The sequence below is a fragment of the Bufo bufo genome, chromosome 2 (genome assembly GCF_905171765.1).
Source record: "Bufo bufo chromosome 2, aBufBuf1.1, whole genome shotgun sequence".
Lineage (NCBI taxonomy): Eukaryota > Metazoa > Chordata > Amphibia > Anura > Bufonidae > Bufo > Bufo bufo.
The window spans coordinates 563,624,806-563,644,818 of record NC_053390.1 but is presented as its reverse complement, the minus strand read 5'-3'; the positions used below and the strand labels follow the sequence as shown (position 1 = coordinate 563,644,818).

The following is a 20,013-nucleotide window of genomic DNA, read 5'->3' as shown; positions in this document are numbered from 1 at the left end:
ATAATATAGTCAAAAACCTAAATAATTGTAAAAAAAGTAGACTTATTAGGTATTGCCGCGTCCGTAAGAATCTCCTCTATAAAAATATCCCATGACCTAACCCCCCAGATTAACACGGTTAAAAAAAAAAAAAAAACGGTGCCAAAACCGCTATTTTTGGCACTTTTCCATTTCAATCCGTTTTTTCCGGTAACAAAACAAGGGTTAACAACCAAACAAAACTTAATATTTATTACCCTGATACTGCAGTTTACAGAAACACCACATTTGTGGTCGTAAACTGCTGTATCAGTAAAAGGGAGGCCGCAAAAGGAAAGGACCGACATGGTTTCTGGAAGGCCGATTTTGATGGCCTTTTTTATTGACACCATGTCCCTTTTGAAGCCCCCCTGATGCACTCTAGAGTAAAAACTCCCCAAAACTGACCCCATCTAAGAAACTACACCCCTCAAGGTATTCAAAACTGATTATACAAACTTTATTAACCCTTTAGGTGTTCCTCAACAGTTAATGGCAAATGGAGATGAAATTTCAGAATTAAAATTTTTGGTAACCTTGCCTCACAAAAATGTAATATAGAGCAACCAAAAATCATATTTACCCTAAAAATAGTCCCCAAAAAAATGCCACCTTATCCCGTAGTTTCCAAAATGGGGTCACTTTTAGGGAGTTTCTACTCCAGGGGTGCATCAGAGGGGTTGAAACAGGACACAGTGTAAATAAACCGGTCCATAAAAATCAGCCCTCCAAAAACCAAACGGCGCACCTTTCACTCTACGCCCCGCTGTGTGGCCGTACATTAGTTTACGGCCACATATTGGGTGTTTCTGTAAACGGCAGAGTCAGGGCAATAAAGATACAGTCTTGTTTGGCTGTTAACCCTTGCTTTGTTAGTGGAAAAAATGGGTTAAAATGGAAAATAAGGCAAAAAAATGAAATTTTCAAATTTCATCCCCATTTGCTAATAACTCTTGTGCAACACCTAAAGGGTTAACGACGTATGTAAAATCAGTTTTGAATACCTTGAGGGGTGTAGTTTCTTAGATGGGGTCACTTTTAGGGAGTTTCTACTCTAGGGGTGCATCAGGGGGGCTTCAAATGGGACATGGTGTAAATAAACCAGTCCATAAAAATCAGCCCTCCAAAAACCAAACGGCGCACCTTTCACTCTACGCCCCGCTGTGTGGCCGTACAGTAGTTTACGGCCACATATTTGGTGTTTCTGTAAACGGCAGAGTCAGGGCAATAAAGATACAGTCTTGTTTGGCTGTTAACCCTTGCTTTGTTAGTGGAAAAAATGGGTTAAAATGGAAAATAAGGCAAAAAAATGAAATTTTCAAATTTCATCCCCATTTGCCAATAACTCTTGTGCAACACCTAAAGGGTTAACGACGTATGTAAAATCAGTTTTGAATACCTTGAGGGGTGTAGTTTCTTAGATGGGGTCACTTTTAGGGAGTTTCTACTCTAGGGGTGCATCAGGGGGCTTCAAATGGGACATGGTGTAAATAAACCAGTCCATAAAAATCAGCCCTCCAAAAACCAAACGGCGCACCTTTCCCTCTACGCCCCGCTGTGTGGCCGTACAGTAGTTTACGGCCACATATTGGGTGTTTCTGTAAACGGCAGAGTCAGGGCAATAAAGATACAGTCTTGTTTGGCTGTTAACCCTTGCTTTGTTAGTGGAAAAAATGGGTTAAAATGGAAAATTAGACAAAAAAATGAAATTCTCAAATTTCATCCCCATTTGCCAATAACTCTTGTGCAACACCTAAAGGGTTAACGACGTATGTAAAATCAGTTTTGAATACCTTGAGGGGTGTAGTTTCTTAGATGGGGTCACTTTTAGGGAGTTTCTACTCTAGGGGTGCATCAGGGGGCTTCAAATGGGACATGGTGTAAATAAACCAGTCCATAAAAATCAGCCCTCCAAAAACCAAACGGCGCACCTTTCCCTCTACGCCCCGCTGTGTGGCCGTACAGTAGTTTACGGCCACATATTGGGTGTTTCTGTAAACGGCAGAGTCAGGGCAATAAAGATACAGTCTTGTTTGGCTGTTAACCCTTGCTTTGTTAGTGGAAAAAATGGGTTAAAATGGAAAATTAGACAAAAAAATGAAATTCTCAAATTTCATCCCCATTTGCCAATAACTCTTGTGCAACACCTAAAGGGTTAACGACGTATGTAAAATCAGTTTTGAATACCTTGAGGGGTGTAGTTTCTTAGATGGGGTGATTTTTGGGTGGTTTCTATTATGTAAGCCTCGCAAAGTGACTTCAGACCTGAACTGGTCCCTAAAAATTTAGTTTTTGTAAATTTCTGAAAAATTTCAAGATTTGCTTCTAAACTTCTAAGCCTTATAACATCCCCAAAAAATAAAATATCATTCCCAAAACAATTCTAACATGAAGTAGACATATGGGGAATGTAAAGTCATCAGAATTTTTGGGGGTATTACTATGTATTACAGAAGTAGAGAAACTGAAACTTTGAAATTTGCTAAATTTTTCCAAATTTTTGTTAAATTAGGTATTTTTTGGTGCAAAAAAAAATAATTTTTTGACTTCATTTTACCACTGTCATGAAGTACAATATGTGACGAAAAAACAATCTCAGAACGGCCTGGATAAGTCAAAGTGTTTTAAAGTTATCAGCACTTAAAGGGACTCTGGTCAGATTTGCAAAAAATGGCCTGGTCCTAAGGTGTAAAAAGGCTGTGTCCTTAAGGGGTTAAAGGCATTCTGTTATTCATTCCATCATAATAGAAGTCTATGGCCTGCATAATAGATCCGTCCGGTTTACGTTATGCTGGAGTCCTCTCCATAACATGAAATTCGCTCATCCCTAGTGCTCACATTAGACTCCACAATGGGGTGGAAACACCAAGGTGACCACTTGCAGCTATTTCCTATTATTGAGTCCTTTAAGAAGTGTAGAACACATGATAGTAGCAGTATAATAAAAACCATGACCATAACTGCCCATCCCTTTATTCTTGCCACACTTTATTGTTGATAATAATTATATGGTGGCTGCCATAAGCAAGGTCCTAACATTCCAATACCCAAAGGGTAGTTACCCTGCCTTTATAATTATGATAGAAAATGAATTGGTCATACAAATCTACTAACCTGAGCAGTACTCATACAAATATGGCAGCAAGGGTTTTACGCTCCTGCTTTGATGTGTAGTGCCAAAATACGCCTCATTAGTCCCTTTCCCTGAAATTTTCAAAATTAATACACAAAAACTAGGCAAAATTTCTCAGGCATTTAGTCAATCCTTCAGTATCTTTCTGTAGTATTAGAAGAAACTGATATACATCGAGGCAACCCAGATAAAAAAATAAAAATAAGTTGATACACCTTCAATAGCTTCAATAGCTCCTAACTCTTCTATATTATACATGCAGCTGCTTGTTCTTGTGTTTTCAATGGAGAATAAGACACCTCTCACTATAGTTTATCTCATTTGAGAACATAAAATTATTGGAGGTGTTTAGTGGATCTTTCTGTTGTATATATATAGACATTACAGGGCTTGCCCAATCCTTCACTATTAATAGTAGAGATAAGCAAATCGAAATTAGTAGAATTTGTTACGAATTTCAGGAAAAATTTGATTTGCACCAAATGCGAATTTCCTCTCTCTTCGTGGTAACGAATTGCATATTTTTTTTTTAAATGGCTGCTGCACGTGTGAGGACATGGAGAAAAGAAGTCACCCATACTGACATGCATGCAGCCAATCAGCAGCCAGCCCTGTGTTGTCACAGCCATAAAAATACGGCAGCTATCTTAGATTCTTTCCTTCACCAGCGTACTTAGAGCAGGGAGAGACGTCTGTAGGCGCTAGGGACAGTGATGGAAAAATCGTCATTGTGCAAAAAAACTATTTACAAGTGCAGGGAAAGATTGTTAAAGGTGTAGGGAAAGGATAGGGAGGAATCATTCCACTGTATTTCTGTTGAACAGGGTTCAGTCGGGGAGGCGACAGCCTGGGTAATAGGAACAATCAGATTACAATTTGCTGCACTGACTGGCGATACAAATTGCCATAATTTAGCTCTGTAATTCCAGCAAACTGTTCTTGTTATTGGGGTACAAGTGCTTCTTGATACAGGCATTAACAGGGTTTATTACAAGGAAATATTTCTATGTCTTATTTGCCCTTGTGCGGTGCAGTTATATGTTCTAAAGCATTTTTTGCTTTTATTAATGGGAAAGAAAAGGCTTATTAGCCATTGTGTGGTGAAGTGCGTAAATTATAGCCCTTTTTGTCATGTATTAGTGGCAAAAGTAAAATATATTTGACGCACAGCGGTGTACTTATCTGTTTTAAAACCCATTTTTGCGTGTATTAGTGGAAAAAGGAAAAATATCTTTGCCGCCTAGTGGTGCAGTTATCTGTTTTAAAGACCTTTTTTTGTGTATTAGTGAAAAAAGGAAAAATATATTTGCCACCTAGCGGTGCTGTTATCTGTTTCAAAGCCAATTTTTTGTTGTATTAGTGGAAAAAGAAAAAATATCTTTGCCGCCTAGCGGTGCAGTTATCTGTTTTAAAGCCCTTATTTGCGTGTATTAGTGAAAAAAGGAAAAATATCTTTACCGCTCAGCGGTGCAGTGAGATATTTTACAGCCCACTTTGCCGTTTATTAGTGGCAAAATACAAATATATTCGCCGTTCATAGTTGTACTTATCTGTTGAAAAACCTTTTGTGTAAAAATATAAAAAAATTAGGGCTAAATTGCCGTTCGGCGGTCGAGTGAGATATTTTACAGCGCAGTTTATTGGCGAAATACAAATATATTCGCCGTTCATAGTTGTTCATATCTGCTGAAAAGGCTTTTGTGTAAAAATCTAAAAAAAATTGGGCCTAATTGCCATTCAGCAGTTGAGTGAGATATTTTACAGCCTAGTTTGCTGTGTATTTGTGGCGAAATATAAATATATTCGCCATTCATCGTTGCACTTATCTGTTGAAAAGCATTTTGTGTAAAAATTGAAATAAATTTGGGCCTAATTGCCTTTCAGCGGTTGAGTGAGATATTTTATAGTCCAGCTTGCCATGTATTACTGGCAAAATACCAATATATTTGCCGTTCATAGTTGTACTTATCTGTTGAAAAGCCTTTCGTGTAAAAATAGAAAACAATTAGGGCCTAATTGCCGTTCAGCAGTGCGGTGAGATATTTTACAGCCCAGTTTGCCGTGTATTACTGGCGAAATACAAATATATTTGCTGTTTAAGGTTGTACTTATCTGTTGAAAAGCCTTTTCTGTAAAAATATTTTAAAAAATGGGCCTATTTGCCGTTCAGCGGTGCAGTGAGATATTTTACAGCCCAGATTGATGTGTATTGCTGTCAAAATACTAATATATTTGGCGTTTAAGGTTGTACTTATCTGTTGAAAAGCCTTTTCTGTAAAAATGTAAAAAAATTTAGGCCTAATTGCCATTCAGGGGTGCAGTGATATATTTTAAAGCCCTGTTTGCTGTGTATTAGTGGCAAAAGAAAAATATTTATTTTAACATTTGGTTATTTGATCTAACAGTATGCCAGGCAGAGAAGTGCCAGGCCCTGCACAGGGGAGTGGAAGAGGCCTAAATATTTTTGGCGCAGGCAGAGGTCGCAGCAGAGTAAGGGGCCGTGGCAGCAGGGGTCACTTTGAGAGGCCTGAGCTCCCAGTGTCAGCTAGCGGTCGTGTCATGACCAACAACCCAGCGGTTCTTGATTGGTTGACTCGATCTTGGACTTTGTTGCAACTTATATCAGACACCCCCAGTCATGAGTCAGTGGGTTGGTCAGACACAACCCTTAGTTGGCATGGCCCGGGAGCAGGCCCTGTGCCCTCACCTGTCCTCAACCTGCCTCTGTCCTTTTCTATTCTTTCACCGCAAAAAAATATTATATGCTGTAGGCTCTACTCCACTTTTCAGCGAGGAAGATCTACTATAGGATAGTCGGCAGTTACTGCCCAGCCAAGATGTGGAGGAGACAGTCGCCACTTCCACCGCTAGGCGGGCAAGTAGTGATGAGGAGAGTGGCATAGGAGCTGGTGTTGAGAGCGGTCAGGCTCCTGACCCAGAGACTTTTGAGAAGGACATCAGTGACGTGCATTCATTACTCGATGATAATGATGTAGCTGATCGTACTTGGGAGCCGGGTGATGAAGGGGCTTCATCATCATCGGGAAAATTGCCTGTGAGCCAGCAGCAGAGCCAGCAAGTCGCTAGCGTTGCCAGGAGTCAGCAGGGTGGCAGCTGTGGGAGGTTGGGAGCCAAATGCGCCCGGGGTAGACCACCCACTTCACGGGAGCCTACTTGCCTGTAAAGTAGTGGTGCAGGGGCCCAAGGAGGCAGCGTAGTGTTGAGGGTAAAATCACCTACTCGGCGGTGTGGCAGTTTTTTTTTTAAGCCGCCGGAGGATGTGAATGTGGCCATATGTAGAATCTGTGGGCAGAAGGTGAAGCATGGCCAGGGTGCCAATGTTGGCACTATGGCCCTACGCCGACATATGCAGTGCCTCCATAAAGTGGCCTGGAACAACCGTGGCTCCGATGTGGTGGTCCAGCCTGCCCCAGCAACCGCTGTATCACCCACTGGCAGTCAAGGCTCCACCACCTCAGCCGAAGTTAGCTGTCTGGCCCTTCCCATCATCTGCCGGTCCTGATGCTCCTGCCCCTCCTCCTACTCCTCGTCAGTCATTCCGTCTGCAATCAATCACCGAAGCTATTTCCAAGAGACAACAGTATGCGTGCACTCATCCAATGGTGCAGAAGCTAAATGTGACCGATAACGGAAAGAACATTGTGCCGGCGCTGCATCAAGGAGGGCCGAGCCATGTGCCCTGCATGGCACATGTGTTCAATCTGGCTGTGAAGAGGTTTCCTGAAGTCTTCCACCCATCTGCAAGACATCCTAACTATGGGCAGGAAACTTTGCATGCACTTCAGCCACTCGTACACCGCAAAGCACACCCTCCTTGAGCTGCAGCAGCAGAACAGCATCCCCCAACATAGGCTGATATGCAATGTTTCCACCCATTGCAATTCCACCTTTCACATGTTGGACCGACTGTACGAACAGAGAAAGGCCATCAACGATTTCCTAATGATCCAAGCAGACAGGAGAGCTCCCCTGTGTAACTTCGATGTCAACCAGTGGCAGCTCATGCATGACACCTGCTGTTTGCTCAAGCCCTTTGAGGATACTACATTATTTGTCAGTCGCAAGGACTACGGGATGAACAACGTCATTCCACAGCTTCATGTTCTGGAACAGATGCTGCGACATATGGCTGGTCAGGGGACTGGAGACGTGACGCCTAGATCTTACGGCCATATAAGCCCTTTGGGGGCTGAACTGGAGGAGGTGGACATTGCAGCACAAGCATTGTCTAGCAAAATGGGTGGTTTTGCTACACAGGTGACAGGAGAGGAGGAGCAGGAGCAGCCAGAGGAGCTACAGGGCGATGAGGAAGATGAGACAGAAGACCCAGACACACGGTGGCAGTATGCAGTGGAGATGAAGGCAGGGAGTCCTTCTGAGTCACTTGCTCAAATGGCCCGCTGCATGCTCACTTGCTTGGGGAAGACTTCTGGCTCTCTACCTTGTTGGACACTCGCTACCGGTCTCACTGACAGCCGGGCCCTGGCAGTCACCGATGCCGATGTATTAACCCCTTGTATGCCGCGATCAAAGCAGACCGCGGAATGCAGAGGGTTTGCAGAGGGTACGGCTGCCCTCCGCATCTCCATAAGGTCCCCAAGCTGCATTGTCGGGTCCCGATGGCAAAAAAGGCAGCCCAAATCCTTCCATAGGCATCAAAGCTTGCCTTCTACGGAAGCCTGTGAGATCCAACCCCTTAGGCTGGGTCTTACAGGCAGGCTGTCAGTGTAAAGGCTGAAAGGCAATGCATTACAATAAATGATGTATTGTAATGCATTGCAGAGGGGGTCAGACTGCAGAGGTTTAAGCCCCAGAGTGGGACAAAAATAAAAAGTAAAAGAAAAAGTTAATAAAGGTGTTTTTCATAATAAAAAAAGAAAGTTTTAAGTAAAAAAATAAAAAATAACACACATTATTGTAAAAAAATAAAAAAAAAATAGATATATTGGATATTGCCGCTTCCGTAACAAGTGGCTCTATAAAAATATTACATGATCCACCCCCTCACCTGAATGCCGTAGAAAAAATAAAAACTGTGCTAAAACAAAAAAAAAATTGACACCTTACACAACAAAAAGTTCAACAAAACGTGATCAAAAAGGCGTATACCCCCCAAAACAGTACTAATCAAACCGTCACCTCATCACGCAAAAAATGAGACTCTAGATAATACAATTAAAAAACTATGGCTCTCAGAATATGAAGACAATAAAACATTTTTATTGTGTTAAAAGTGAAAAAAGTAGACATATTAGGTCCTGCCGTGTCCGTAACAGCCAGGTATATTGAAATATCACATGACCTAACCCCTGAGGTTAAAAAAAAGGTTAAAAAAAGTGTCAAAAAAGCAATTTTTTGTCACCTTACATCACAAAAAGTGTAATACAAAGAGATCAAAAAGTCATACGCACCCTAAAGTAGTACCCATTAAACCGTCATCTCATCACGCAAAAAATTAGACACTAGCTAAGACAGTCACCCAAAAAATAAAAAAAACATGGCTTTCAAAAATGCTTTATAATGTAAAACTGAAACAAACAACAAAAAAAGTTATCATATTTGGTATTGTCTCTTCTGTAACAGCCTGCTCTATAAAAATAGCACATGATCTAACCTGTCAGATGAACATTGTAAATTACAAAAAAGAAAAAAGTGCCAAAACAGCTTTTTGTTTTTTACTTTGCCTCACAAAAAATGTAGTACATAGTAACCAAAAAGTACCCTAAAACAGTACCAACAAAACTTCCACCTTATCCCGTAGTTTCTGAAATGGGGTCACTTTTTGAATTTTTTTACTCTAGGGGTGCATCAGCGGGTCTTCAAATGTGACAAGGCAACTTAAAATTATCTCAGTGACATCTGGTCTCGAAAACCACATGTCGCTTCTTTGCTTCTGCGCCCTGCCGTGTGCCCGTACAGCATTTTACGATCACAATTGGTGTGTTTCTGTAAACTACAGAATCAGGGTAATAAATATTGCGTTTTGTTTGGCTGTTAACTCTTGCTTTGTTACTGGAAAAAAAAAATCATTAAAATAGAAAATCTGCCAAAAAAGTGAAATTCTGAAATTTCATCTACATATTCCTTTATTTCTTGTGGAACACCTAAAGGGTTAACAAAGTTTGTAAAATAAGTTTTGAATACCTTGAGGGGTATAGTTTCTAAAATGGGGTCATTTATGGGTGGTTTCTATTATGTAAGCCCCACAAAGAGACTTTAGACCTGAACTGGTCCTGAAAAATTTCAAGATTTGCTTCTAAACTTCTAAGCCTTCTAATGTCCCCCAAAAATAAAATGGCATTCGCAAAATAATCCAAACATAAAATAGATTTATGAGAAATGTAAAGTAATAACTATTATATGAGGTATCACTATATTTTTTTTACTTTTTTACAAAAATGTATTAAACAATAATATTTCCATACAAAATAAAACATAAAAATTATTATTTCCATTTTTCTTTTTTTTTAAACCTTAACCCCCCTACCCTCGTGACCCCCCCACCCCCCTTTGCGATGCATATCCCATCCCCCCAACAACAACAAAAAGGACAGAATGGGAATAATAAGAAAGTTAAGGCAGGAAAAGTTAGAATTTCCATTCTCCACATATCTTAAGCAATTTATCCTTAGCATTTCTTTGTTTATATAAAATTTTTCCATACCTTTCAATCTTATTAACACGATTTAACCATGTATCTATATTTGGAGCATTAGATGAAAACCAAGCCTGTGCAATCAAGAGCCTTGCCAAAAACATTATTTTAAAACTATCTGTTTTAAGAGCAAAGAAATTGAAATTTGGAAAGTTGTGAATTTTTCTAATTTTTGGTAAATTTTGAATTTTTTAAAACATAAAAATGAAAAATTTTGACTTTAAATTACCACTATCATGAAGTACAATGTGTCGCAAGAAAACAATCTCAGAATGGCTTGGATAAGTAAAAGCGTTCCAAAGTTATTACCATATAAAGTGACAAAAAACGGCCAGGTCCTTAAGGTGAAAAATGGAAGGGTCCTGAAGGGGTTAACATATTTTAAAATATTTTTATTGGTAATTTTTAATTTTCCATGTCAATATGTATATTAAAAAATCAATAAAAAAAAATAATCCTTATCAATTAGTCTAATAATAAGCGCCACTTCTTGGAGATTATGAAAATAACTTTACTATAGTTATCTACTGATCATTATAGGCATGATTAGAATAACAGATATCACCTATATATTGATAACACTTGATCCACCATTAACAAAAGGTGATATCAATGCTGTTAACAGCTCAGGCAACTGCCTCATAATCATGTTCAGAAAATATAATAAATAAATCTGTAATCAGAAAATTAAAACAGATTAGAAAATCAAGTTATGTGTGACTATATAATTTCTACTGGCAGAAAAAGTTTTTCGTGACACATTACCTTTGACTTTTGACTTACCCTGATTGCCTTAAAATTTGCCCTTGGTCCAAGATTTTTCCCTTGCTTTCAAGATGGCGGCCATGTTCTAGACCTAGCCTAAAAGATATACTCCCTCACCCATTACTTACTGGGGCATTGAGATATTTTTTAATTTTATAGGAATAATGTTGGTTTATGTGTTGATAGATAGATAGATAGATAGATAGATATGAGATGGATAGATAGAGAGATAGATAGATAGATAGATAGATAGATATGAGATGGATAGATAGATATGAGATGGATAGATAGAGAGAGAGATAGATAGATAGATAGATAGATAGATAGATAGATATGAGATGGATAGATAGATATGAGATGGATAGATAGAGATAGATAGATAGATAGATAGATAGATAGATAGATAGATAGATAGATAGATAGATAGATAGATAGATAGATAGATAGACATAGTCATAAGAGTGAGACATTTCGCAAAATGGCTGCTTTTGAATTAAAAACTTTGCATCAGGCAGTCAAAGTTCTCTGGAAGAATGTAAGTTGGCAAATTTGTCATCTAAACTAATCTTATGGGTCTCTTGACAGGCACAGCTATTAGTAAGAGTAATGTGCATATAAATTTAGGTACCTTATCCAGCATCATTTTTCCTATCATTGGAAAATAATGAAGATTAAAGATGGAGTAAAAGTTACCTTTCTGACAGTTTCCAACATAGATCGACCTCCTTGCCAAGGCTTTGAGTTCTTCTTGATGCAGGTGAGACTGGCCATGCTATGCCACTTTCGATCTTCCAGCTTCTTGTGAAAGGCATTAGCCATCAAGAGCACTGTATCATAGATATACAGGTTGGTGATCTGTAAAGGATTAGATATTGATCATTGGCCTCATTTTTTCAAGACAGCTGACAGACCTAAGTAAAAATCATAACATATTTGCTTTGCCTACTTATGAACTCATTGCTCTGCAACTACATTTCTGATATGATAGATTGTACAATGTTTCTTCCTGAATTAATCACATGAAGCTTTGTCATTTATGATGGAGAGCTTACTCACCATGTGTTATCAAAGGCTTCATTTTCTATTGACTTTTATAATTGCTATAAAAGAGAAGATGTAGCTTCAAAAACAACAAATGGCATATTTCCTTGGAGAGATTATGTTGTTCCACCTGCTGTTTCTGAGTATGGTATATATCTCTATCCATAAAAAATACACCTAATATTTGAAATACCGATATATCAGCTAAGTTCTCATAGCATAGGTGTAATATAGAATACTTATAAACTGTCATTTCTATCTATAATATAGATAGATAGATAATTTCAGACAGTCGAGGTAGACTATGCCAACCAACCAGTATGGCTTTGGGCATTATCCTGGTAGTCCCCTGGTTTTCACCCTTTAACTCCTATACAGGAACCTGGTCTTCAGTGCAGGGGACCCACCAGGCTGCTGCCTCTTGGAATAGTCCTATCCTTTTTTTTTGTGACTTTCTACACCCGTGCATCAAAATCGTGCATCATGCCACACAAAAAATTTGCACAAGGCCATAGACACACACACACACACCCTATTCCTCCGGTGGTAACCGATAAGGGCATTTGGGCTTGACTGAATCTGGACATTTTGAGAAGTTTTGGCTAAACAGGTAGAACCATTTTCTAATCATGAAAGGGCCACATTGCTGGTTTAAAAATATTATCTGATGATTAATGTAAAGAGCATCAATGAAAATCAGTCATTATATCCGATTCACCATGATATTCTCTTTTTAAGAAAGCTAGTACCAGTCCTGTACCTGACATGCATCTAGAAATCTCTTCATTCATTGCTCCAATTGCTATGCTAGATTTATTTCAGGCTGGCAGCTCCTTTAGGGGGAAGGGGCCTTTCTCAGTTGTGTGTACTTCTCACAGTACATCTGGCTGGTGGCATTTGAAGGCTGGAACTATGTATGTGCATCCATCTCAGCCATGTGAGAGGACAGAGAAATAAGGAAATGAACAAACAGCAGGTGGTGCTATTCATATAGATTTTATTGAAGTTAGCAGCTATACTAAATTTTTAATTACATGCAATTACAAAAGTATTCAGATCCAGGTGCTGATTTGAAAAGTGTAGAATATATTTAATGGGATAGCCCCTTTAAGTTTTGAATGCATAATCGGTGCCACAGTTCCCCACATATGTGCCACTTTGCAGGGCAATTTTATAGAAGTTTAGGTGACATTCCAATAAGGTATATTTGCGGGTAGCAGGAGATGGTTCCCAAGCTGAGTAGCAGTGGTTAAAATAAAACTTGTGTACTCCACCGGATTGCTTTAAGTGTTACGTTTATTAGACAAGCGGATACCCAGTTTAAGATTAGTGAAAGTTTTCGGCTATTTGCCTTCTTCAGAGAACTGGGTGCACAAGGTAGAAGAAAGGAAAAGGGCTGGAGCCCTGAAAAAGACATTGCAAAAGGGTTAATTACCCCTATTAGCGCTTTGTTTGTGGGCACTGTGGCCCTAGATAGGCACAGTATGCAGTTGGCAATTGTAATAAAACAGAGGTTGTAGGATGGAGTAAAGTGTATATTTTTCAGGTACCCGAAGACCCTTTGCTTTGATTCCAATTACTTCTATTGCATCTCACTTTCCACCATTGTCAACCATTGTCTATTATTGATGTTCCAGCTTGCTAATCTGCTTAGACAATCATACTTAGTCTGCAGTTATGTGAGGCAACCATTATCTCTTGTGAGAAAACTTGTGTTGAGGCGAGGGTAGGTTCACACTTGTATTAAACATCTCTGGCAGGCTATACTTCCCACTGGAGTTAACCAGATTCAGCCTAGCTAGATACTGCCATTCACCACCAGACCCCATTGACTATCAAGGGATCAAGTGGGGATTGGGCTGCTTAATAGCCCAATGCCAGCTTTCAGACAAATGCCATTGCACGTCGCAGTTTCTGTCCAGCAAAAAACTGGCACTTATGATTACAGTCAGCTAGACCCATTTAACACAATTGTGAATCTAGCCTTACTGAGGGAATAATCCTGAAATGAGCTGCATGCCAACAAAGTTCAGAGGCCAGCAGAGCACCAGTGAGTCGTATCGGTCTGAGATAAAAGCAAGTTATAAAAATGAAAAGTGGGATCTAGAAGGTTAATAATAGATACAAAGCGATAGAGAGTAAACTAAGAGAGAGAGAGAGAATGTTTTCCAGGTAATTTTGGCACTTGCGATTAGGGTCAAATCTATTTGGAAACAAATTGAATTGGGTGACCCATTCCATGCATTTGGACTCAAATGAAAGATTAAGAAATTACGGTAGCTCTTCTTCAGTCAGAGGAACTTGGGAGTTTGTACAAATTTGACTGTGTTTACAACTGCACAATGGTTTTTGTTACAAAAGAAAACCATGTGGTGCCATTTACCTGTATTGGTGCCAAGATGTTCGTCAATTTTATCTGAAAATAGCGCTTTGTACAGTGCTATTTTTCATGTTAAAAGTCATGGAATCTGCAATGGAGGCTATGGTGCTATAGTGCTGTGATATGCTGTCTCAACAGCAGTGCATTTGGAATTTAGGGGACTGACAAGTACGTACAATGCATTAACATTTGTTTTGGGTATCCCACAAATGCCCTTAACCCCCTAACAGTTTCTCAACCAGTCCAGCTCCAGCCGTGGGAAAGTAGAAAACTGGAGGGAGGAGGGCTGCTTTAGATGCTGTTATCTCCTAAAGGGTAGCAGCTAAAAACATATTTTAAAGCTGACATTCCAAGCTTTCAGAAAATACCAGAATGACAGCAATATGTCCAGTACAGGGGAAGATATCACTGATGGAAATTGGGATGAAGTGAATATAGCTGAAAGTAAGAGTAAAAACAGGTTTTACCCACTCTTATACCCTCAATTTCTATTGCTTGTACTTTAGCTGACATGCTCTTGTATGAAAGCCTGGACTGTCAGCTTTCAAACAAGACCAGTTGCATGTTTCTAGCTGCTACCATTAAGGCGATAGCAGCATCTAAAGCAGCCCTCCCTCTCCAGTTAGCTACTTTTCCCACTTCTGGAGCTGGACCTAACTGAAAACAGTTAGGTGGTTAACAGGGGTCTGTTCATGACAAACTCCTTAGAAGAATTAGGAAATAGGCTTGTTTTACTTCTGTAAAATGTAAAGACATCCTAGAGGAAATGGAGGAGATGACATTAATATGAGATAAATTCAGGTGGCATTGCCATTCAAGATTTTAATCTTGGGAAATTGGATGTGATATCATATAGTGAGATATAAAATATTCTAGCAAAGTGACTTTCTTTGGTCACTGGTATGTTCAAGACTTTGAATGTTAGTTTTCTGACTTTTTTGCTTTATGTATGTAAATGAAAGCACCTTGTCACCTTTATTCTTTCAATGACATTTATGGGTATATGACTTTTTTTTTTAAAGAATGTGTCGAACTGATTTATAACTATTATATCTCTCACCAGGAATGAACTAGCCTATTTAATGTATTATAAGAAGAAGTGGGTTCATTAAACCTTTCATTGTTCAAGAGATAGACTATTAATTCTGAACTGTTCTGCTCCATATCTCTCTTTATTTGCAGTACATCTGGGAATAATTGACCCTTTCATTTTGTTATGCAAGCTTTCTCAAATATGAAACCACAAAAAATGAAAATTGTGCTGACTACCGCTGTACAGGTGAGTGATCTAGCACAACAATTTCTCTTGTTTATATTTCTAATATGAAGCCAAAGGGCAGAGGCCAAACACAAATACCTTATTAAACTGCTAGAAGACAAACTTCATATTCAAAGTGCAGAATGCAACTACTAAAATCTAATCAAATTAATATAATTACCAAAATGATAAAAAGAAAATTTTTAACAGTAATAATAATAACAGCAGCAACAATCAAAATCCTACTCTTTAATGAATGTCCACCCATGTGTACATTAGAGGGGTTGTCTCATCTCACCGTTACTAAGGCAAGATGAGACACAATTCTGACCACTTTGCTGTTTACCTGCCTGGAGGTGGTCGGAACTGTGTCTCATCTCGCTTTACTAACTGCGAGATGAGACAGACCCTTTAATAGTTCTGTGATAATTAATTTCTTAATATACACTGCTCAAAAAAATAAAGGGAACACAAAAATAACACATTCTAGATCTATATTAATTAAATATTCTTCTGAAATACTTTGTTCTTTACATAGTTGAATGTGCTGACAACAAAATCAAACAAAAAAAATTAATGGAAATCAAATTTTTTAACCCATGGAGGTCTGGATTTGCAGTCACCCTCAAAATTAAAGTGGAAAAACACACTACAGGCTGATCCAACTTTGATGTAATGTCCTTAAAACAAGTCAAAATGAGGCTCAGTAGTGTGTGTGGCCTCCACGTGCCTGTATGACCTCCCTACAACGCCTGTGCATGCTCCTGATGAGGTGGCGGATGGTCTTCTGAGGGATCTCCTCCCAGACCTGGACTAAAGCATCTGCCAACTCCTGGACAGTCTGTGGTGCAACGTGACGTTGGTGGATAGAGCGAGACGTGATGTCCCAGATGTGCTCAATTGGATTCAGGTCTGGGGAACGGGCGGGCCAGTCCATAGCATCAATGCCTTCGTCTTCCAGGAACTGCTGACACACTCCAGCCACATGAGGTCTAGCATTGTCTTGCATTAGGAGGAACCCAGGGCCAACCGCACCAGCATATGGTCTCACAAAGGGTCTGAGGATCTCATCTCGGTACCTAATGGCAGTCAGGCTACCTCTGGCGAGCACATGGAGGGCTGTGCGGCCCTCCAAAGAATTGCCACCCCACACCATTACTGACCTAATGCCAAACCGGTCATGCTAGAGGATGTTGCAGGCAGCAGAACGTTCTCCACGGCGTCTCCAAACTCTGTGACGTCTGTCACATGTGCTCAGTGTGAACCTGCTTTCATCTGTGAAGAGCACAGGGCGTCAGTGGCGAATTTGCCAATCTTGGTGTTTTCTGGCAAATGCCAAACGTCCTGCACGGTGTTGGGCTGTAAGCACAACCCCCATCTGTGGACGTCGGGCCCTCATATCACCCTCATGGAGTCTGTTTCTGACAGTTTGAGCAGACACATGCACATTTGTGGCCTGCTGGAGGTCATTTTGCAGGGCTCTGGCAGTGCTTCTCCTGTTCCTCCTTGCACAAAGGTGGAGGTAGCGGTCCTGCTGCTGGGTTGTTGCCCTCCTACGGCCTCCTCCACGTCTCCTGATGTACTGGCCTGTCTCCTGGTAGCGCCTCCATGCTCTGGACACTACGCTGACAGACACAGCAAACCTTCTTGCCACAGCTCGCATTGATGTGCCATCCTGGATAAGCTGCACTACCTGAGCCACTTGTGTGGGTTGTAGACTCCGTCTCACGCTACCACTAGAGTGAAAGCACTGGCAGCATTCAAAAGTGACCAAAACATCAGCCAGGAAGCATAGGAACTGAGAAGTGGTCAGGTCACCACCTGCAGAACCACTCCTTTATTGGGGGTGTCTTGCTAATTGCCTATAATTTCCACCTGATGTCTATCCCATTTGCACAACAGCATGTGAAATTGATTGTCACTCAGTGTTGCTTCCTAAGTGGACAGTTTGATTTCACAGAAGTGTGATTGACTTGGAGTTACATTGTGTTGTTTAAGTGTTCCCTTTATTTTTTTGAGCAGTGTATTTTAATAGACAAAGAAATCTTATTTTTCTGGCACCTTGCTTATACCAAGCTGCATGCAAATAAAACATGTCTATAACTCCACTAGGAAAAAATAAAGTTAGTTATTGAAATCAGAGGAGTATTTTCCTCCAACTTTCCCATGAGGCATGAAATTATTTCCAGACTAGAGATGAGAGAACTTCTTGAAATTTGATTTGTGCCTGATTTTTTTATGCATCGATTCCTCACAAATCAAAAGTGCTCTATTTGGCCTGAAAATTGGTATATGACACTCTGAAGTCTCTTAGGACTCTGATTTTTTTTAAATATCTTGTTGTTCTTTCTTTTTTCTTTTTAGAGCTTTTGCTCTTTCTCCTCTTCCCCTACCGCTTTTAGGCTCCTTAAAGGGGTTATCCGGGAATTTATATTGACGACCTATTCCTGGATAGGTCATCAATATCACATCAGAGAGGGTCCACCCATGTTAGACTGCTGTTATAATGGACCGGCACTCCATGAGCACCACGGACTCTTCCTAGGCCATGTGGCATCACCGGACATTGGTTACATATCCTATGGTAGTTGTAGCTCAGCCCCATTCAAGTCAATTGTGCTAAGCTGCAATACCAAGCATATACAATGTACAGTGATTTGCTTGGAGAGCTGTCAGGAGCACATTTGTGATGCTTTTTAATATTAAAATAGTGTTTAAACACACACACGGTGTTATAAGGAAAAAAGTTGTGGCTTTTTGAGACCAAGCATCTAAAAATTATGCATTGTCAAAGCAAAGCCCTGCCCCTATTTAAACTTACACTACTCACAAAAAAGTCGGGATATTTGGCTTTCAGGTAAAATTTATGGAAAAAGTTCACGCTACAGTGATATTATATCATGAAAGTAGGGCAAGCAGAACCATGAAATGGTGATTTTCTCATCTCAAACTATTTATTGAAACAAAAGCCAACAGTGGTGGATATACCCCCACAAAAATGTCAATGTCTCAATAACTTGTCATATGGCCTCAATTACAGCTTGACAACGGTGTCTTATGCTAATTATTGTCTGCTGAGGCATGGAATCCCACTCTTCTTGAAGGGCAACCCTTAAGTAATCGAAGTTCTGCGGTACAGAGTTAAGAGCATCTACAAAGCTACACAGCTGATCCCTCATGTTTTCAATGGGATTCAGGTCTCCAATAGCCGTTACCTAATGATGCGACCTTGATGAGCTGATGCATTGTCGTCCATGTAGATGAAATTAGGCCTGTGTTGTTCATGCAGAGGCATAATGACTGGATTAATGATGTTATTCAAGTAGTATGGACTTGTCACTGTACCATTCACAAAGTGTAGGGGAGTTCAGTATTGACTAGAAACACCTGCTTACACTGAAACACCACCACCACAGTGGCTAATGCATAGAGCTGTTCTTGACATCTCCAACATTGTTGGCAGCCATCATTTCTGCTCAGCGTGAATTGACTTTCATCAGGGAACGTGCTGTTCCCTGATGAAAGTCAATTCACGCTGAGCCCACTGGTCCACTTCTATGCCTTTCTGTGACCCTTCCTGTCTTTCTATATCTATCTATATGTTGCCACCTGCTGATGATACTCTGTGACACTCTAAGCTCAGTCCCACTTTCGTCTAAGAACATTCTGCTTGAAGCCTCGCAATGACCAGGTACTGTTGATCAATTGTTAGTTGTTGTCTTGGTCTTATGGTGTCAAAATGTAAACAGCATGATGAGGAGGACTGTTTAAATATCAATTGTAATGGAACCAGCAAACTTATTGAGTGATTCATGGTTCAAACACCTGTTGTGAATTTTGCCGTTAAGCTCCTTGTTAGAGAACAAGTTGTGCAAAAAATACTGAAACATTGAATACAAGTTTAGAAATGGTCACATTGAGTTCACCTATAAAAGTTAGAATGCATTTTAGATTCATCCTAAGAGTTCATCCACAAGTCAAATATCCCTAATTTTTTGTGAATAGTATGTGTTAAAGTCATAAGAAACAGTGGCTTGTGGCTTCATGAGAAACAGTGGCTACACAAACCTCCAAAAAACATATTTATACACACATTTTACACACATTTAATTGACAGAAGAAACAGTGGCTTGTTCTGAAGTTGAACAAGTCTGAAAAAGTATCCCTTTTATTTGGTAGCAGCAGCAGTTTAGCAAATGTGGAAAGGATAAGGTGTGTTGGAGTAATAACTGGAAGCAATAGTAGCACAAGAAGTAACAGCAATAAGGGTAATGGAGTTGACAGTAGTGGAATTAGCAGCTGGGAGTAGTAGTTGAGGCAGTGGAAGTAGCAGCAGCCATAAGGTATGGAACATGATGATAGGCAGGAAGACAGAGGCAATAGCGTGATGGCGCCAGAAATAAATAACCATCATCAGCAATGGCATTAATCAGTCAGGAGGAAAACTTTGTCCATTGGGGTGTGACAATGTCACCTCTCTGATATGACACTGGAGGCTGGACAAGACATTACAGGGGGTGCAAACTGAGGCAGTTGTTCCAGTCTGCCTGCCGATAAGTTCATGGGGTCAAGGTACACAGGGTATACACCAGAGAAAGGCCACAATCCAGGCAGCAATGAACCTGGTGATTCAAGTGGTACGTCTCCATTTGCTGATTTCCACCAGCCTGGTGCAGCACATGAAAAAACTGCTCCATCATGTTCACGAGACTGAATTGGCTGCAGCTGCAGCTGCAGCTGTG

General features: G+C 40.1%; 1 protein-coding gene across 2 annotated transcripts in view; it reads right to left on the bottom strand.

Moving 5' to 3' along the window:
* GRID2 (glutamate ionotropic receptor delta type subunit 2) overlaps positions 1 to 20,013 on the bottom strand; it is a 1,570,293-nt gene that overhangs the window by 667,118 nt on the left and 883,162 nt on the right. For both annotated transcript variants that reach the window (XM_040418160.1, XM_040418161.1), the window contains one exon: positions 11,286 to 11,447. In XM_040418160.1, coding sequence (XP_040274094.1) covers positions 11,286 to 11,447 — 162 coding nt within the window. The remainder of the gene's footprint in view (positions 1 to 11,285; positions 11,448 to 20,013) is intronic.